At 32.9% G+C, this 16,115-nt stretch overlaps 4 protein-coding genes across 12 annotated transcripts; 1 reads left to right on the top strand and 3 right to left on the bottom strand.

The window, feature by feature from the left end:
* Window positions 1–425: 425 nt before the first annotated feature.
* On the bottom strand, window positions 426–2,688 carry LOC143147844 (G-protein coupled receptor Mth2-like). Its single transcript, XM_076313507.1, has one exon. It carries the CDS (start codon window positions 2,501–2,503, stop codon window positions 1,331–1,333), a length of 1,173 nt encoding a protein of 390 aa, XP_076169622.1. The 5' UTR covers window positions 2,504–2,688; the 3' UTR covers window positions 426–1,330.
* Window positions 2,689–3,962: 1,274 nt separating this feature from the next.
* On the top strand, window positions 3,963–5,312 carry Aay (phosphoserine phosphatase). Its single transcript, XM_076314266.1, has 6 exons — window positions 3,963–4,103; window positions 4,210–4,358; window positions 4,481–4,615; window positions 4,699–4,844; window positions 4,920–5,081; window positions 5,171–5,312. The coding sequence occupies exons 2-6, from the start codon at window positions 4,219–4,221 to the stop codon at window positions 5,257–5,259; spliced, it is 672 nt and encodes a 223-aa protein (XP_076170381.1). The 5' UTR covers window positions 3,963–4,103; window positions 4,210–4,218; the 3' UTR covers window positions 5,260–5,312.
* Window positions 5,167–10,993, bottom strand: Ube4a (Ubiquitination factor E4A). Of its 3 annotated transcripts, none has more exons than XM_076314264.1 (15): window positions 10,825–10,993; window positions 9,670–10,279; window positions 9,172–9,564; window positions 8,760–9,086; window positions 8,476–8,669; window positions 8,280–8,390; window positions 7,943–8,140; window positions 7,750–7,867; window positions 7,502–7,678; window positions 7,294–7,439; window positions 7,013–7,162; window positions 6,683–6,926; window positions 6,453–6,615; window positions 6,142–6,346; window positions 5,167–6,057 (listed from the first exon to the last, which is right to left on the bottom strand). In XM_076314264.1, exons 2-15 carry the CDS (start codon window positions 10,231–10,233, stop codon window positions 5,916–5,918), a joined length of 3,132 nt encoding a protein of 1,043 aa, XP_076170379.1. In that variant the 5' UTR covers window positions 10,234–10,279; window positions 10,825–10,993; the 3' UTR covers window positions 5,167–5,915. The 3 variants fall into 3 exon arrangements, with proteins under 3 accessions (XP_076170379.1, XP_076170380.1, XP_076170378.1); XM_076314265.1 differs by lacking the exon at window positions 10,825–10,993 and adding an exon at window positions 10,581–10,708; XM_076314263.1 differs by lacking the exon at window positions 10,825–10,993 and having other exon boundaries at window positions 9,670–10,506.
* Window positions 10,994–11,569: 576 nt separating this feature from the next.
* Window positions 11,570–16,056, bottom strand: LOC143148343 (uncharacterized). Of its 7 annotated transcripts, none has more exons than XM_076314616.1 (8): window positions 15,972–16,056; window positions 15,701–15,902; window positions 15,105–15,401; window positions 13,165–15,024; window positions 12,902–13,087; window positions 12,454–12,626; window positions 11,974–12,083; window positions 11,570–11,850 (listed from the first exon to the last, which is right to left on the bottom strand). In XM_076314616.1, the coding sequence occupies exons 3-8, from the start codon at window positions 15,165–15,167 to the stop codon at window positions 11,795–11,797; spliced, it is 2,448 nt and encodes an 815-aa protein (XP_076170731.1). In that variant the 5' UTR covers window positions 15,168–15,401; window positions 15,701–15,902; window positions 15,972–16,056; the 3' UTR covers window positions 11,570–11,794. The 7 variants fall into 7 exon arrangements, 6 of the variants coding, with proteins under 6 accessions (XP_076170731.1, XP_076170733.1, XP_076170732.1 ...); XM_076314618.1 differs by having other exon boundaries at window positions 15,105–15,192; window positions 15,345–15,401; window positions 15,701–16,040; XM_076314617.1 differs by having other exon boundaries at window positions 15,105–15,189; window positions 15,345–15,401; window positions 15,701–16,040.
* Between the last annotated feature and the right edge of the window lie 59 nt (window positions 16,057–16,115).

Genomic DNA, 16,115 nt, shown 5'->3' with positions numbered 1-16,115 from the left:
TCTGGTTCGCGGTCGGTAAAACGTGCGCGACCCGTGCGCGCGCGCAATTCGCCGGAGGACCGTGGAAAATCATCGTGTAACGATTCGATGGTGAACTACACTTTCGATTTTCGAGAAATCGAAATTTTTCGTTCATTTTCGTACGTAGAACGTAACATTTTAAGAACACCGTTCCAAAGTAACGACGAAGTTTATATATCGCCGAAGATACAACGTTCGACATTTTAGAAATTTTCCAGAGAAGCGCAAGGGTGCGTTTCGCTCGTACATATACTTCTTGTTTTCGTTCGCTTTTTATGCCCCGCGTTGGTCCTTATCTCCTATATGTAAACACGCGATCGACGTTTCGTGTAAACGGGTGATCCAAAAAAGAGACATTATTTTTAATATTTATTATTGACGAGCTTTGTAAACCCTTGTATCATACAAATGTGACTTGAAGTAATATAAAGTTCAAGATAATAGATATATTAAGAGGATATAAAAAAAATTAATTCGAATGATGAATACTGTACGCAAAGATACGTGAAGTTTTCAAAAACGCCAGCGTGATATTAACAAAAGCTGGAACGATTTTTTAGTTCGTCTAACCATTCTGGTTATACAATTTCGATCACCTGGTAAAGTTTTGCTCGTTATGTATTAATATGGGTGGTACTTACAGTTTAAATAATTCTAATACAGCCGGGCATTCAACTATGCCATTTATGGTTCGGAAAATTAAAAGTAAGCCCGCAATGGTTCTTCTTTGCATTCCAGAGGTGGCGCCAGCGCGTTTAGACAAATGTCGATTGAAGCTAATTCTAAAAAGTCTGTTAAATAATATAAACTTTCTACCCAAGCGAAAATATTACCAGAAACGGGCACAATTTACAGATATTCTATGGTTTACTCGATCGAAAACTTTCTGAAAATCAATGTAAATGGTATTAACTTCATAACCTATGTCCAGTTTATGAGATAGTTGTAATAGACTACCAGATGGGTCACAGTTGATCTTCCAAACAGGAAATCATAATGTTCCGGAAAAACATACATTTTAATTGCATTGATTTCACATCGTCTTCCACTTGTTGATATTCTTTCTGCTAAATAATGTTGCATAAATAGGTAATAATATAGCGAATTAAAAGTTTCCCAGCCAAGTTCCAAAATTTGTTTCGCGATGGTTTCCGTTGCACATGGCCTCGCGTTATCTTGCAGAAACTAATAATTTACTAATATCGTTGAAGTTGCACCGAATACACAGTTACAGTTATCGTTTGACCTTATGTAAATGTTTGCGGTAAATAATAGTTTCGAACAACGAGCAAAGGATAAACACAAGTATTTATCCATTACTCGTTAAATAAAAATTAGAGCTGGAGTAATACAAACAAGTAAAAATTGACCCATTGATACGGCGGTTGAGTTTGTCATTATTTATGTAAAATAACAAAAACCCGTATCCGCTGGAAGGAGCGCGAATTGTCCAAGGCTCAAAATTGGGATGCGAGCGCGTACGAGGTAGACGAGCAACGCATGAAAAGACGCGCAGAGAACAGGGAGAAGAGCACCAAACGAAGGATCGATCAAAACGAGCGAGATGGCGAGCGAACTGAAGGAGAAACGGACGAAAGAACGAGGCGGTGTAAAATCCTAGGCGAGGGAGCTTACCTATTACGGAGCAGAGACCGAACGGGATATAAAACAATTTGACCAGCACAAGGAAGGTGTACGCAACGAAGAGGCTGGCAACGTAACACATCAGAGTCTTCCCATAAAGATTCTTCAGTTCTGGGATGATCGCGTACACCAGTAACGTGGCAAGGAAGAACGGAATGGAGACTATGATGGTGACACTTTGGGACGCTTCCCCGCTCGAAGGACGAGGAGGAAGACTGTTCGCCGGCTCGCAAACGAGAACGATGATCTTTTCGGAAAACTGCTTCCTGTCGATGCAGTAAGTCCACGGCGGGAAAACGTTCCACGAGGTTCCAAGGGTTCCGTTCCGTTCGAGAACGAACGCGTCCTCTGAGTATTGTTCCGGCTCGAGCATGTACTTAGTCGTATTTTCGGAACACATCATGTCCTCGAATAAAACGAATAACTCGTCAACGCTAGAGATGTTTTGGATTTCGCGGGAGAGTTGCGACCGATCCAGGACGAGATTGGAACCGAGTAACCTATCCGGTAATCGAGTGCATTTCGGCTGATCGTCGAGCATTTCGTTTCGCGGGCAACACTTTCTCAAACACGCTTGTAGATTACACACGCACCCGTACGTCTCATTCCCAAAATCTCGGTAAGACCCCACGGGGTACACTAGATGATTGTGCACTAAACTTCCGTTCTCAAGTCTGTCAGTTTTATTCCGTTCCAAAAGAATCCCGGGGAACGGAGATGGGTGACAAAACGAGGCCTTCTCCTCAGCCACAGCTTCGGTTCCCGCGAACCTAACCCGGTACATGAGTATCAAAGAAATTACACGAATCACGGTACAGAACCGCATCGCGAGCTTCATTCCGTTCTTTAAACACGTCCGAAAGTACGTTCCTTCGTCTCCTTTTCGCGTGTGAGGCGTCAATACGAAATGTTTTTAAAATCTCCGTCGAATTGTCTCGACGTTAAACATCGTGTTTAGAAAGATCTTCGATCGGGGTTCACCCGGTGAATCACGATGAATAGCTGAAGACGGCTCGGAACCGACTGCCCTCCGAATTTTTCGATCGTTCTCAGTTGCCGCGCGCACGAATACGGTACCAACGCCACCCGCCGAGCCTATTACGGCTACGGAATAACTTCCGTCGTTCATCGATCTCGATAAAAGATTACAATCGATAACTAGAGCGCAGCACTTCACTAGGACGTTAAATGTACCATCATCGACTCAGAGTTTACCAACGTTTTGTCGAGTTTCTTGATTTTCTTTACAATCTTTTATCTCACTTTCAGACTCGATCGGCTCTTCTGGAATGTGTAACTAAGAATTCACGTATATGCATATTTAATCTTCGTCGATTCGAATCTACGATATCTACCATTCGGTGGATCTTACAATCTTTCAGATTCAAATTAAGAGACATTTTTTAAAGGATTATTCTCACGAAGAAATCGTTTGAAGTTCGTTGCACCCCTGAACATATCATGTTCATTTACCCGTTAACGTGTTTGATAAATAATTTTCAATAAATTGATGTTATCCGTGGAGATCGATGTGAATTATTTACGTAATTCGATTTGATGAAAAGTTTCAAATATAGAAAAAATAATGACCGCTGTTCTTACTATGATTTACCCTGATACAATTAAAAAATTTGGCATTGTTGAAAATAACCAATACAGTTTTATTATTTTTTCATAAAATATGTTTCCTAAAAAACGGTTATACATTACATAAGTTTCCATCGGTTAACTATAATTACTATTTTCAATAAAATGTAATAAATCCAGCAATGTGTTAAATTCTTTCTCTTCTTTATTGCACTTCACTTCAACCCCTTTTTATCGCCAGTTTCAAGCAAACGAAATGATGAATAAAATCTTTTTCGCTGAACTCATGAACAAGAAACAATTACAGTAAAATATCAATTATCTGTGCTCTAAAAAGCATAAATAACTAAAATGCACGGTTATAGAAAGAAACCTAAGTAACCTAAGCGCGTCTTGCTCTCTTGCCGCCTCGGCAATATCCGATATAGTTCGGACACTTTCGTAGGTACTATCATATAACACGGATAATAGGAATTGATAGATTGATATGATTGATACATTATTTCACTGTACTTGTGATTTAATTTATATATTGTTTAAATACTAGAGGTAGGAAATATTCGTTGTTACTACAACATTATAAAATTTGGAAAAAACTGTTGATCTTAATCGTATGTGTTAATTTTCTCTTTATAAAAAGAATAGAATTAAATATGTAGGTAGTATAGGAAATAGCGTAACATAATTGGTGGAACACAGATTATATTGTAACCACCGGAAAATAACCTAGAAACAAAATATTAGATACTTTTAAGGAAAAAGCTTTGATGATGTAACAATTTAATATGACTTGAAGAAATTGTAACAAATTTCCTGCTCCCGTGTAAAACTCTCTTATTAGCAATTATAAAGTAAATTGAAGAAATATAAATATTTATATAGCGTTATCACTTTCGCAAAACAATTATCGGTGCGGCGTAATAAAAGGTTGAAATACTCATTTACCTTTCATTCTAGCCAAACTAAATGGCAAACGTGGACGACGTGAAATTGATATGGAGGAACGCGAATGCAGTTACCTTTGACGTTGATTCTACTGTAATACAAGAAGAAGGAATTGACGAACTCGCAAAATTTTGTGGAAAAGGAGACGAGGTTGCTGCCTTGTAAGATTTATTTTCTCTTATTTTCTATTGAATCCAACATTCAAATGTTTTCAAATTAACTTTTGTAACATAGTGGAACTTTTTAATTATTCACACAGAAAATGAATTGCAAATGTTTTTAGAACAAGTCAGGCGATGCAAGGAAATGTAACATTTCGACAGTCTTTGACAGACAGATTGAATATCATAAGACCAAGTTTTACACAAGTAAAGCAGTTCTTATTGTTACATCCACCAAAACTTACACCTGGTATTGAGTAAGAAAATATTTCAATTGAGAGAGCATTACTGTAACACAGTATACAATGGTTTTTTTTAAAACTAGTTACAAAACTTTCAGAGCTCTGGTAATGGCCCTACAAGCTCGTAAAAAGCAAGTGTTTCTAGTATCTGGTGGTTTTCATTGTTTAATCGCACCAGTTGCTGTATTGCTCAATATTCCATTAGAAAATGTTTTTGCAAACAGACTAAAATTCTATATCACGGGTTATTATCCATTTATATTTGCCCATTATTAGCTTAATATACTACGTCTGGAAGATTAATGAATGGTATTTATAGGAGAATATGCAGGATTTGATGAAAATCAACCAACTGCTGCAAGCGGTGGAAAAGCAAAAGTAATTGAATATCTCAAAAAGGAAAGTGGATTTAAAACTGTTGTCCATGTTGGAGATGGAGCAACAGATTTAGAAACAAATTCAGTAGCAGATTTGTTTATAGGTATGTCTTGATTATTTTAAACAATAATTTATTACGTATAAATAATTTTGTTTGTTTTTTATTTGATATTAATACGTTTTTTGTCATAGGATACGGTGGAAATGTAGTTAGAGAAAGCGTTAAGTTAGGCTCTTTGTGGTTTATTACCAATTTCAATGAACTTACGAATTCTTTGTAAATGCAAAGTGTATAATATCCTTTTTAAACATTAAATTATTTCTAACAGTTTAACAGTGACCGATACAAATTTTTAAATCATCTTTAATTATATAATGTATTAAAGTTTTCTAAATCTTTAATATTTCTTGTAGCATATTAAAAACTCAATTTTTACTTTGTTCAATGATAAAATCTAAATCTATACATACTTTATGTAGATCATCAAAATTACTTTTATTCATTTGTGACAATCACCTCTGTTGGATTAAATGTAAGAAACTTTATAAAGTGTATTTTTTTACATTTATCATAAAATAACAATGTTTAGCTGTGTGCTTACATTGTTACATAGATTATTATAGAACATGATTCTCTGCACAAAATGCAATATCGAAAATTCTACAGAATGATACTAATTATAAGACAAAGTTGACATTTGTACATACATATAATGAGAATTTGTATACAAAAATATACACCCTTGTATGTTAAAAAACAACAAAATTTAAACTGAAAGACATAGCACAATGGATTCGCCGTTGATTACGCTTTGTTGTCTTTGTTACCTAAAACCTTAAGGGTTTACTGTGTTTATCTTTTTCTTCAAAACTGCAAAAAATCGACGAATATATTTTGCATGCTATGATTCACAAACTGAGTTTTGTTCTTGAATAATCACTGGCAATTTTTTGCCTTTTCTTGCTTTTTCTGTTCCTTCCACTGTTGTACCCTATGTTGAAGTTCAACATCAGATTTTACCATTTCCATAGTAAGAGGAGATCGATTAAATGGATCAGTTTGATCGCTTAGTAGGTGCCTAAAAAATATTGGAACTGAACATAATTCAACAATCTTAACCACAACTTATACTATTACTAATAATTATAACAAATATAATAACCTCGCAATAGTTTGACGATCAATAGTTATTCTAGAAGATGGAAGGATGACAGGATCCGTCATTAGAGTAGACATGATAGGATCCAAAAATTCGTCAGGAACATCGATAAAAATTTCATCTTCCTCTCTCTTATGAGTTGCAGCCGCCTCCACGTTTTTTGCAAATTGATCCAAATCCCCTAATATACCCACACCTCCGATACGAACTAAAATATTGTTAACCATGTTTATAAAAAATTATATACGAATATATCATATTACATGGAATTTTTACTAAACTGTTACTAAAATTAGTCTAACGTAAATGCTTACCAAGAACATTATCGGCTAATCTAAAAAGTTCAGGACTATAGGATCGACCATCTTGAGAAACAGCGAGCGTAAAGGATTCAATTTGACTAAGATTTATATAAATTTCGCATATATTTAATACTAAATTTGCTGGATTGAATGCATATTCTTTTTGATCATTCACCTAAAATTAAATCAATTTATTAAAACACTTTCTATTCTTATAATATGTGCATAATTATACTTCATACCTTTAGATTCTTCTTGTTTGGTCCAACTAACTGAAGTAATAAATAATTAAGCATTGAAGCAATACGATCTACCATTGTTGGATGACAGAAAATAGATTTAATCTCTGTTGTTAACATTTTTAACGTTTGTATAGTTTTTCTACCTAATATATTGTCAAATCGAGCAATCATTCCAAGATGTAAGAGATAATGGGCCTGTTGATCATGTTCGTGTTGCGGTAATTTATTCCATTCTCCACTTTCCCTTTCAATTAAAATTAACATTATATTACATAACAAAAAGACTAAGAAACTCTAAATGTACATTATAATATACAACAAATCGAATACCTTGCTTGAAGCAATTGTCTTAACTGTGCCATGTTTGAAAGCGCTTCGTCTAACAAAAAACCTGCATCATTCATTAAAAGATTTATAAAACGCAGAAATAGTGGTGGTTGGGCTGCTTCTATATTAGCTTCTGCTTCTTCAGCTAAAGTTCTATAAAGTAAATATTCAAAATAGTAATAAATAGTGTTAGAACTATAACATTACTTAAAGTATAAATATCAGTTGAAAGAGTTAAATCCAATAGATACTTGTAAAATATATCATCTTTATTTTTGACTTACATAAAATTATTACGATGTTCTGGAAGTTTCCATAAATATTCCATGACAACGTACATTGGCCGTCGATAATTAAACTTTTGTTCAAATTGAACGCTTTGTCCAGTCATTTCAATACTTACAAATACTTTAAGTAAGTTGGCAACAATCTAAATTACAGAAAATGTAACTTTATAAGAGATATTTTATAAATTCATAAGTAATTACGTACATATTGTCTATACGGGTGTGTCATAAATAATTGTTCTCTATGGAATGTTCCCAAATTTGATGTTGTAGGGGTCGTAGTTTCATCCATTGTAGGTAAAAGAGCCTCTAAAGCTTCCGCCAGACGGGCTCGTAAATGAGGATTATATAAGCGTTGTTGAGACTCCATCAATACTATAATCTAACATAACATGCCTAATCATTTTATTGAATCACATTAATATCAATTTATTAAATGTTCTCTTAGCTCACCTCTGTTAACACGGGTGTCAGGAAAAACGAGCCTTGTTCTTCGAAAATATTTGAATTCAAACGGTGTAAAAAACATAAAAACCTAATGGTATTTTCTACCACGAACTCAGGAATGCATCTAAATACAAATAATATCTAATTAAAAATGAAAATGATCGGTATAATCAGAAAAAATAGAATTTTCAGAAGATACCTCAGAGTATCCGGAACAGATTCTGGCAAAGGAAATGCTACTGGTTTAAATTCCTTTGGAGCATAATCGCTCTGTTTGTCATCAACTTCTACATCATTTAAATACACTTGCACTAACCAGAATGCTGTTGTTGCATGAAACTTTGCTAAGAGTTTTAACATTTCTGGTGCTAAAAGACTTGCTCTTAGAGATAGATATCTAAAATGTAAGAAATAAATTATTTACAATGAAGTATGTAATCTAAATATTTTACAGAAATATATCGTATAGTAAATATTTTTCGTTTAATAAGATTTCTAAAATATAATATTTATTTTTAAAAATAACAACTGCATACTTAGTCATTTCTTCCTCCATGCGCTGAGTTATTAGTTCTAATACTTCCGAACTACCGCCGCTTTGCGCATCCTGATACACTCTTTGTATTCTCGCCATATCTTGACTTGTTCTACAATTACAAAAAATAGTAACTCTTTTGATACAAATTTCAGTTCTTTTGTCAAAATAAAATCATTGGCCCAAAAGACACAAACCTTAAAAATTTGTCTAATACTACTCTGTACCCAAGATCCAATGCTCTATGAGTTAAAAAAAAACATTCAGTAGTAAATCCAAATGTTTTTGCAACTGGTCTAACATCATTTTCTGATATTGGTATTAAACAAGTTTCTGAAGACATTCCTTTTAAATGTATAGTATGGATTAGACATGCACTCTCATCATTTGCCTAGACAATTAATTAGTCTTTATAAAATATCATGCTTCTTAAAATTTAGTGACTAATTTTAATTTAATCATTTTTTAAATACCAACTGACCTCTGCAGCACAATATGTTGGATCTATTTTAGGCACTTTTGATTCATTTAGTTTAATGCAGAATGGCTGACAAAGACGCAATAGCACATTTCCCAGGTTTAACATAAAACCATCAGAAACAAATAACATAGCACTAAAACCCACATCGCTCTCTGAGTTCCAAATTTTTCCTCTACCTGCGTTTGAATAAAGACAATTCCCTATCCACTGCAGAGTCAAATGACGAACTTCCGCAGAGCATTTTAATAACAAATGGAAAACTTTTTGTAATGATTCGCTTAATGCATCTAAAGCTGTCCAAATATTGTCGTCAACAGTAGAGCTCAACTACAATGACAAGTATAAAAAAATATTATTCTAGACATAATATACAATGTGTAAATTTGGCACTACTTTGACTCATATTACTTGCCTGTTGTAATGGTTTTTCAAAAAAATAAAATGGTTCTTCTATTGTTTTTGGCAAACAACTTAAACTAAAAAGTTCCCCTAATAATGTATCTGCATAAGCTTGACCTTGATTGCTTTTAGGAGTACTATGATGGATTATTAATTTGGCTAAAGGTTCGTTCAAAGAAAAGAGATTTAATATACTAAACCAATATTGACGAAAAAGGACAAGATTACTTTGTGCTGCTTCTTTATAAATTATATTAAGGATAGGACTAAAAGATGCAGCAATCGTATCAGTAGTATTTTCCTTGTTTTCTATTTGTAATTCAGTTATAATACCATTGGTGAATGATATAAGTTCAGGTTTCGGACCAGTTTCATCCCTACATAACATAATAAACTGATTGTGAACCTGAAATATAGAATAAAGTTAAATTATATTTGTTTAAATTTAATGTTCTCATTCATGTGCATAAATTTTGAGCAGTGATATCAAATACAATTGGATACATATTACCTCTTGTCCTTCAAATAAATCTGGTTCTTGTAATGCAACACCTGCATTTTGTAAAATAACCTGACGTATTTTATGGAGAACATTAGACAATTCCAACTTGTTCTTGTATTGTTGCAATCTGCAGTAACTTTGAAATAAATAAGATATTGCCTGTTTCTCTAGTGTATGAGAATCACAGTAAATTTCTTGGGAATCTTCCATTGGAATCAATTTGGATTCAAGATCAGGAAGCATCAATCGCTCAAAAACTGCTTGCTCAATCGAATCGACATCAATAAATACTAATTTACGTTTCTGGTGTCCATTCGTTTCTGTTGCGTGTAATGTTATTCCAAATATGTCACTGAGAAGGTGGTTAACCTGGGTATCAATTTCGGAGTCTTTGGAATCTCGAAAATTTGTGGGTTCTGTCGTATTATGAACATTTTCATTTTCAAGTTCCGTAACATGTCTAATTCCATTATTTTCATTAATAATCGTCTGATTTTGAGACGAGAATGACACGGCATCGTTGATGGTCGAAAACAATCCAGCGAATGGATTGTTGTTCACATTGTCGCACATGGTTTTTTCCTTAAAATTCGATCACAGTTATTACGAACATATTGATCTGAAAATAAAATGTTGAAATTTGATTTTCGAGTTAATAAATATTAGAAATAAGACAGAGTATTCTCGTGAATACTCCTCACTGCTCCGTCTTGTTCCGTTCACGGAGTGTACGTATAAAATACGTCAGTATAGTATATATGTATTTGTACGTTGTCGGTACGAGACGGTATCAAGAATGACGCCTGTCAGCGACATCGTAACCACTGCGTACTACTTCCATAGTACTTAAGTAGTGTTGTCACTGATGGAACCTCTTTGTGCGCTTTAGCCCCCTCTACATACTATGTATGATTGCATACCTAACCATGTTACGGAAATGATTGAGGCAAAATAAACAAGGTCTTCAGAACTTATGTTGAACAGAATCACAAACAAGATATAGATACTTATATTAAGGATAGGATTAAATTAATTAGTATATTATTTGTTTCATGTGAAACAAACATTTAGACTGAAAGTTACTACATTTTTTATGCATTGTACGATCGTATTGTTCTAAAATTAAGCGTGAGCTAGTATACGTGGATATAGTAACATACATACATTATGTATATTTAGTAGCGTTTTGTTCCAGCGTTCTGTATCACTCCTAGTAATCGCACATTATAATTTGTGTAAACTAGTGATTATTATTGTCATCACTCGAAAGCAACCGTAGTGTTGTTTCAGTAACTTACGAGTGATCGTAAGCGTGCGTGTCAAGTGACGTCGCACGTGTCACATGACGTCAGCTGGGGTCTAAGCAATGTTTTATTTAGATGGGTCCTGTGTTCTCTGATGTCCCGGTTTTGTCACGCATGCGTGTCAGAAACAGATCAGTACAGTATCCTGATTGAGAGAAAACGGGTGTCGTATGCCCCTCCTCCCCCCGTTTTGCTTTTTAAATATTATCTAATAGTTATTGGAAAATCAATAAAGAGTCTAAGGTAAAATGAGGTGAGCTCAGTGCTGAATTTACTCATAAGTAAATCTATGCAGTTATCTTAGCCAGCTTACAGAATGGACCACTCCAAATTCTATAAATCATATAAATAATTTATTTTTTATTATACGTCAGTTTTTTCTACTTACGTCAGTTTAAATAGTACATCACTTTTATATAACTCAAAAAATATTGTACCTATGTGCCAGGGCCATGCCAAAACTGATTTCTATGACATTGACATACGTTAATATGTTTGCAGTTGCGAGTTGCACGCGGATGAAATATCCAGTTTATCTATATGTCAGTTCGTAATCGCCCATTCGTGCGAAATAATTTATAATACAGATAGTTTTAATTTTAGCTTCAGAACTTAAATTTGATACTTTCTCTTCTCAAAAGTTAAATTTCATAATCATAAATTATTTTCATAATACAATCCTTATGTAACATAAGAGTATGGAAGACGATTTTTTAATATAAAACAGATTTATTAAAAATTCAGGCACGGAGTGGATTTGTTTACACGTTATATTTTGTACGTGTACATAACGTAATAAAACTAGAATAATAGAAGGCACTATTATAGTTTCACCGCCATGGTTTCCTAACAGTTCCAGCACTAGTACTCCTTTTAATACTATGATCTGGAAGTTAAACATTTTTTATTATATGCATATAATTGACTAAAAATAATCACAGTAATTTGCAAGTTGTTTGCAATAACTAATTTTATAGTTTAATTATTACATTAAAAAGAAATAACTTACATAAAATATTTGGAGAGATAAGTTTTTCTTTAACATCAGATGTCCAAGTTTGACATCTGGATCTAGATAAACATGAACGTGCAAACGTAGTAGGTTGATATTCTTCCATCCTGATGAGAGGACAAAAAAACAATAAATAAATCAAAGCTTATCACTACTTGAAGCTTGAATACTTGCATACTATATTAATGTAAAAGTAGAAATAATATATATGCAGACGTTCCTTTTGGAAATTCCCTATTTTTGCAAAAACAAGCTACCTAAACATTTAGAACATAAAGCAGCGTTATGCAAAGCCAGTCGTAAATTATGCGCGACAATATTAACTCACGAATAAAATTATGATAATAAATGTATTTAATGCAAATGGTAACAGCAAATAATGAAATAATTTATTTTGTTTTGATGAAATTCTACATCTTAAGTATTCATCGAATCTTTTATACAGGACAAAGTAAATTATACTATGCAGAGTCATACTCCTTCAGTTTTTTCCTGGCTAAGGTCCGCTGAGTTGCAAATGAGTACGATCTGGCAGACATCGGACGTTCTATGCGAGATTGCTTGAATTCACGATCTTGCGCTATTACTTGCATTCTTTTCTCGGGACTTTGGGCAAATAACTCCACTATATTCATAGAAGCTGCATCGCACTTTTAGAAATCACAAAATTTTTATAAACACTCTTTTAACAAAATTTTCATTCTCAAGATGGTTTTATTTTTATTTATGGATGGTAACGAGATAATATCATTAAAAAGCGATATGTGGAAGTTAACAATGACCTTATAGGTTTTGTAGAGTAGAAATTATTTGTTCTATTCTATCTCATTACTCGCCAATAACTATGAGATGTGAATAAGTAACGAGTCAACTACTAAATATAAAAGAAGCATATAAGACTCTATCAACTTATTGCGTGTATTACCTGTAGTTGAAGACGATGTAGGAAACTGATTTCTGATCGATTAAGTGGTGCATCAACGTGAAGCTTGAGCATACAGTGCAAAGCTTCTTTGTATGTCTTTTTTAAAGCAATCACACGTTCTGTTCGCATCATTCTACGTACTAAGTAGCCTCTTGTATACGCATTGATCACGTTTGCTGCTTCTGTCTGTAATATAAAAAGTGTTCTAATATTTTTATTTTCATTTAAAATAGAAATCTAAACATAGAAGCATGATTTCTCACATGTTTAGCCCCATAAATTGTTCTATCAAGCACTGGTACATGAATAGTTTGACTATCTAAAGGAAATAATTGTCGACTAACATTTAAACGTTTCCATCCACAACCCTCTTCTACAAATTTCTTCTCATGAATCTTATTATTTAGTTGTGTTTCCGTATTTTTCCTTCTAACTGTCGTTACTGAATTATTGATATTGCACAATGATTCACAGTCATTCAAATGTGAATGTTTAGGAGAACAGGGTTCTCGATTAGAAAGATTCATTTCGGGACAAATATAGTCCAATGGACAAGGAATCATGCTTGCATTATTGTCTTGTAAATGCCCTACTTCGTTTTCTTGTTGTAAATTACATTCCAGAGTTTTGATATTTTGTCTACTATGCTCGATGTTTTCATTAAATTTTTCACCATTAGAAGTAACTTGGTTGAAAGCAGTAGATAAAATACTTTCAGAAAGAAAAGGAACTGAAATTTTTGGAAAAGATTTTCTAATCTCAGTAAGTAAAAGTAGCTGTTGCTTTTCAAACTCTTTTTGAAGCTGTGTCTGTTCTCTTTGTTGTCGAGACATTAGTTCAAACATCTGCTTTTTATGCATTTCTTGTACCTTTTTGTAAACTGTTAGAAGTTTATCAGATGCAATGGAAGATTTTAAATTGGATATAGTATCTTCTGTTTCTTTATTGCTTGAAACCTCTTTTGTAAAATTATTGCTAATGAAAATTTTGTTGTGCTCATTTTCCGTATATTTGGAGAATGGTACATCGGTTCTAGTTAAATTTTCCAAAGAACCACCACATTTGTATGCAGACTGAAAAGTAGAAGAGCTACTATATTTTTTCCATTTTTTAAATCTATGTTTCTTTTCACCATTTTGATCCATAGCATACTGTTTATTATAATTAATTTGTGCATTACTCCTGTCCACATTTTCATTAGCTAACATTGTTTGAATGCAATCAACAGATCTTGTACCTGGGTATGCTACAAAAAAGGAATCAGGTTTTGTCTGCAATGAAATTGATTTACAAATTTTAGGATTGGTATTAGAATAGGAATTTCTTTTGAAAGATTCTACAGGAACAAATTCTTTGCTCTTGGACTCATTTTCCCACTCAATTTTAGCTTGTGCAATATTCCATTCTTTCCGACGTACTGTATTTGTACACGATGTTGGAACATATTCTGAACAAGGGTTAGAAGTTGAACTGGACAGCTCCATTTGCATGTGTGCCAGTAATATGGGACTTGGAGTATCCAACACATAAGAACCTTGGCGCACTAATTTAGGAGCATCGCCTGAACTGTTTAAATCATTTCTTTGATATTTTTCATCCCCTTCACAATTAGAATTACTCAATGTCAATGGAATAATATTTAATGTTTTAGGCACTTGTGGTTTCAAAATCTCCGACACTGTTTCAGAGGTACTGGATTTTGCTGAAGTTACCAAGTTTAAACAATGGTTTGTAATGACAGTACTAATCGACTCTGGTTTTGAACAAATGCTGGAAGTAGGATTTATTTGACATTGAAATTTATATTCTGTATCTGACTTATTCCATTGTGAGATTTTGTCTCCATTTTCAATAGGACTTTCAAAAGTATCTGTTAAAACACTGTTAATAGTTGTAACATTACTTTCATTTGAATCAACATTTTTATATTCAAAAGAAATTAAACTCTCTTTTGAATTATAAATTCTTTTTCTATGTTTCAAAGCAATAGTTTCTTTTCTAACTGCTCCTGTGTTAATATTATTGTCATGTTCTTCAGCAACATGTGCAGCTGCTAATCTTTTTTCTATATTAATTGCAATTTGTTTATAATTGGACATTTCCTCTTTAACGTCTTTAGTCATCTGAAAATGATAAAATCTGATTGTAGAATAAATATTATGAAATAAATATTATTACAATAAAACATAATTAATACGCATACCATGGGTGGTAAGATAGGAACTCCATTTATTTTGATACATGAAATGTATGAACGACCTTCCATATTTTTAACTCTCTAAACAGATCTGCTAAAAACGATGTTAAATATGTACTTAGAGAAAACATAAATTAACCAAAGAATACTTATTTGTCCTGATAATGGCTCTTGTCTAAGGTGGATAGAAAATAAAATATTTCTTTGTACACCAATCAGAAGAAAAAATTGTATTAACAAACATACCGTTCGTTTTCACGAAGATATAAACAAAATAATTAGATGACAATGTTACATAGCAATCTGGAAAAAAATTAAATAAAGCATTATAGAGAATAATGGTAATTTTTATTTATAATTGTAAATGTACAACATTATACAATAATTAAAAAAATATTATAGAAAAATATGGTGAAGTTGTATTAGAATTTATAAGTATCAAAATACATATGTATTTGACTAATATAATTAAATTAAATGCAATTAAATATTCATATAAAGAAAACAATGAAATTAATATACTGAATACCTATCTTGGAATTTCTTAATATTCCAAGACTTGATAAATTTGATAGACTTTGTTCAGAGTTATCATTACTTACTTGCATTTTATAATTAGTATTTCTATACCACACTACTATAAACATTAAAAATTGGTTGCCAAATTTTCTGTTGTATTTATTAAAAGGTCGAAAGATCGATATATGTTTCCGATTTAAGTATAAATTCTAAATTGAAGGCACTAAATTAACACAAACTAATCTCCAAGAACAAAAATTCCGCTAAGTGTATGTTCTTTGCATCCTGAAAATTGAAACATCAAATCGGTTACTGTTTACCTTGATTGTAGGTAAGTGAGTGTAATTTCGTAACTGTTAATTAATAATTTAACAGGTGGGGTTAGAGTCAGTTAAGGCCTCAAGTCAGAGGAGCGCGAACTGTCTGCTACAGGAGTCTGCTACATTTTTTGAATAAAAATACAACCGTTAAATTGCTAGATATATATGTATATCTAGT

The sequence above is a fragment of the Ptiloglossa arizonensis genome, chromosome 6 (assembly GCF_051014685.1).
Source record: "Ptiloglossa arizonensis isolate GNS036 chromosome 6, iyPtiAriz1_principal, whole genome shotgun sequence".
Taxonomy (NCBI): domain Eukaryota; kingdom Metazoa; phylum Arthropoda; class Insecta; order Hymenoptera; family Colletidae; genus Ptiloglossa; species Ptiloglossa arizonensis.
This window is presented reverse-complemented; position numbering and strand designations above follow the sequence as displayed.

Bases quoted from the DNA above. Each gene is read 5' to 3' on its own strand.
- LOC143147844 (XM_076313507.1), bottom strand. From the start codon at position 2,503: ATGAAGCTCGCGATGCGGTTCTGTACCGTGATTCGTGTAATTTCTTTG.
- Aay (XM_076314266.1), top strand. From the start codon at position 4,219: ATGGCAAACGTGGACGACGTGAAATTGATATGGAGGAACGCGAATGCA. The intron at 4,616-4,698 runs GTAAGAAAATAT...CAAAACTTTCAG, and splicing joins AAACTTACACCTGGTATTGA to AGCTCTGGTAATGGCCCTAC. The intron at 4,845-4,919 runs GTTATTATCCAT...TGGTATTTATAG, and splicing joins ACTAAAATTCTATATCACGG to GAGAATATGCAGGATTTGAT.
- Ube4a (XM_076314264.1), bottom strand. From the start codon at position 10,233: ATGTGCGACAATGTGAACAACAATCCATTCGCTGGATTGTTTTCGACC. The intron at 8,391-8,475 runs GTTTGTGTCTTT...TTGTAATTGTAG, and splicing joins GTATTAGACAAATTTTTAAG to AACAAGTCAAGATATGGCGA. The intron at 8,141-8,279 runs GTATGCAGTTGT...CTTACATTTTAG, and splicing joins ATGGAGGAAGAAATGACTAA to ATATCTATCTCTAAGAGCAA.
- LOC143148343 (XM_076314616.1), bottom strand. From the start codon at position 15,167: ATGGAAGGTCGTTCATACATTTCATGTATCAAAATAAATGGAGTTCCT. The intron at 15,025-15,104 runs GTATGCGTATTA...TATCATTTTCAG, and splicing joins TTCCTATCTTACCACCCATG to ATGACTAAAGACGTTAAAGA. The intron at 12,627-12,901 runs GTAATACACGCA...GATTTCTAAAAG, and splicing joins TACATCGTCTTCAACTACAG to TGCGATGCAGCTTCTATGAA.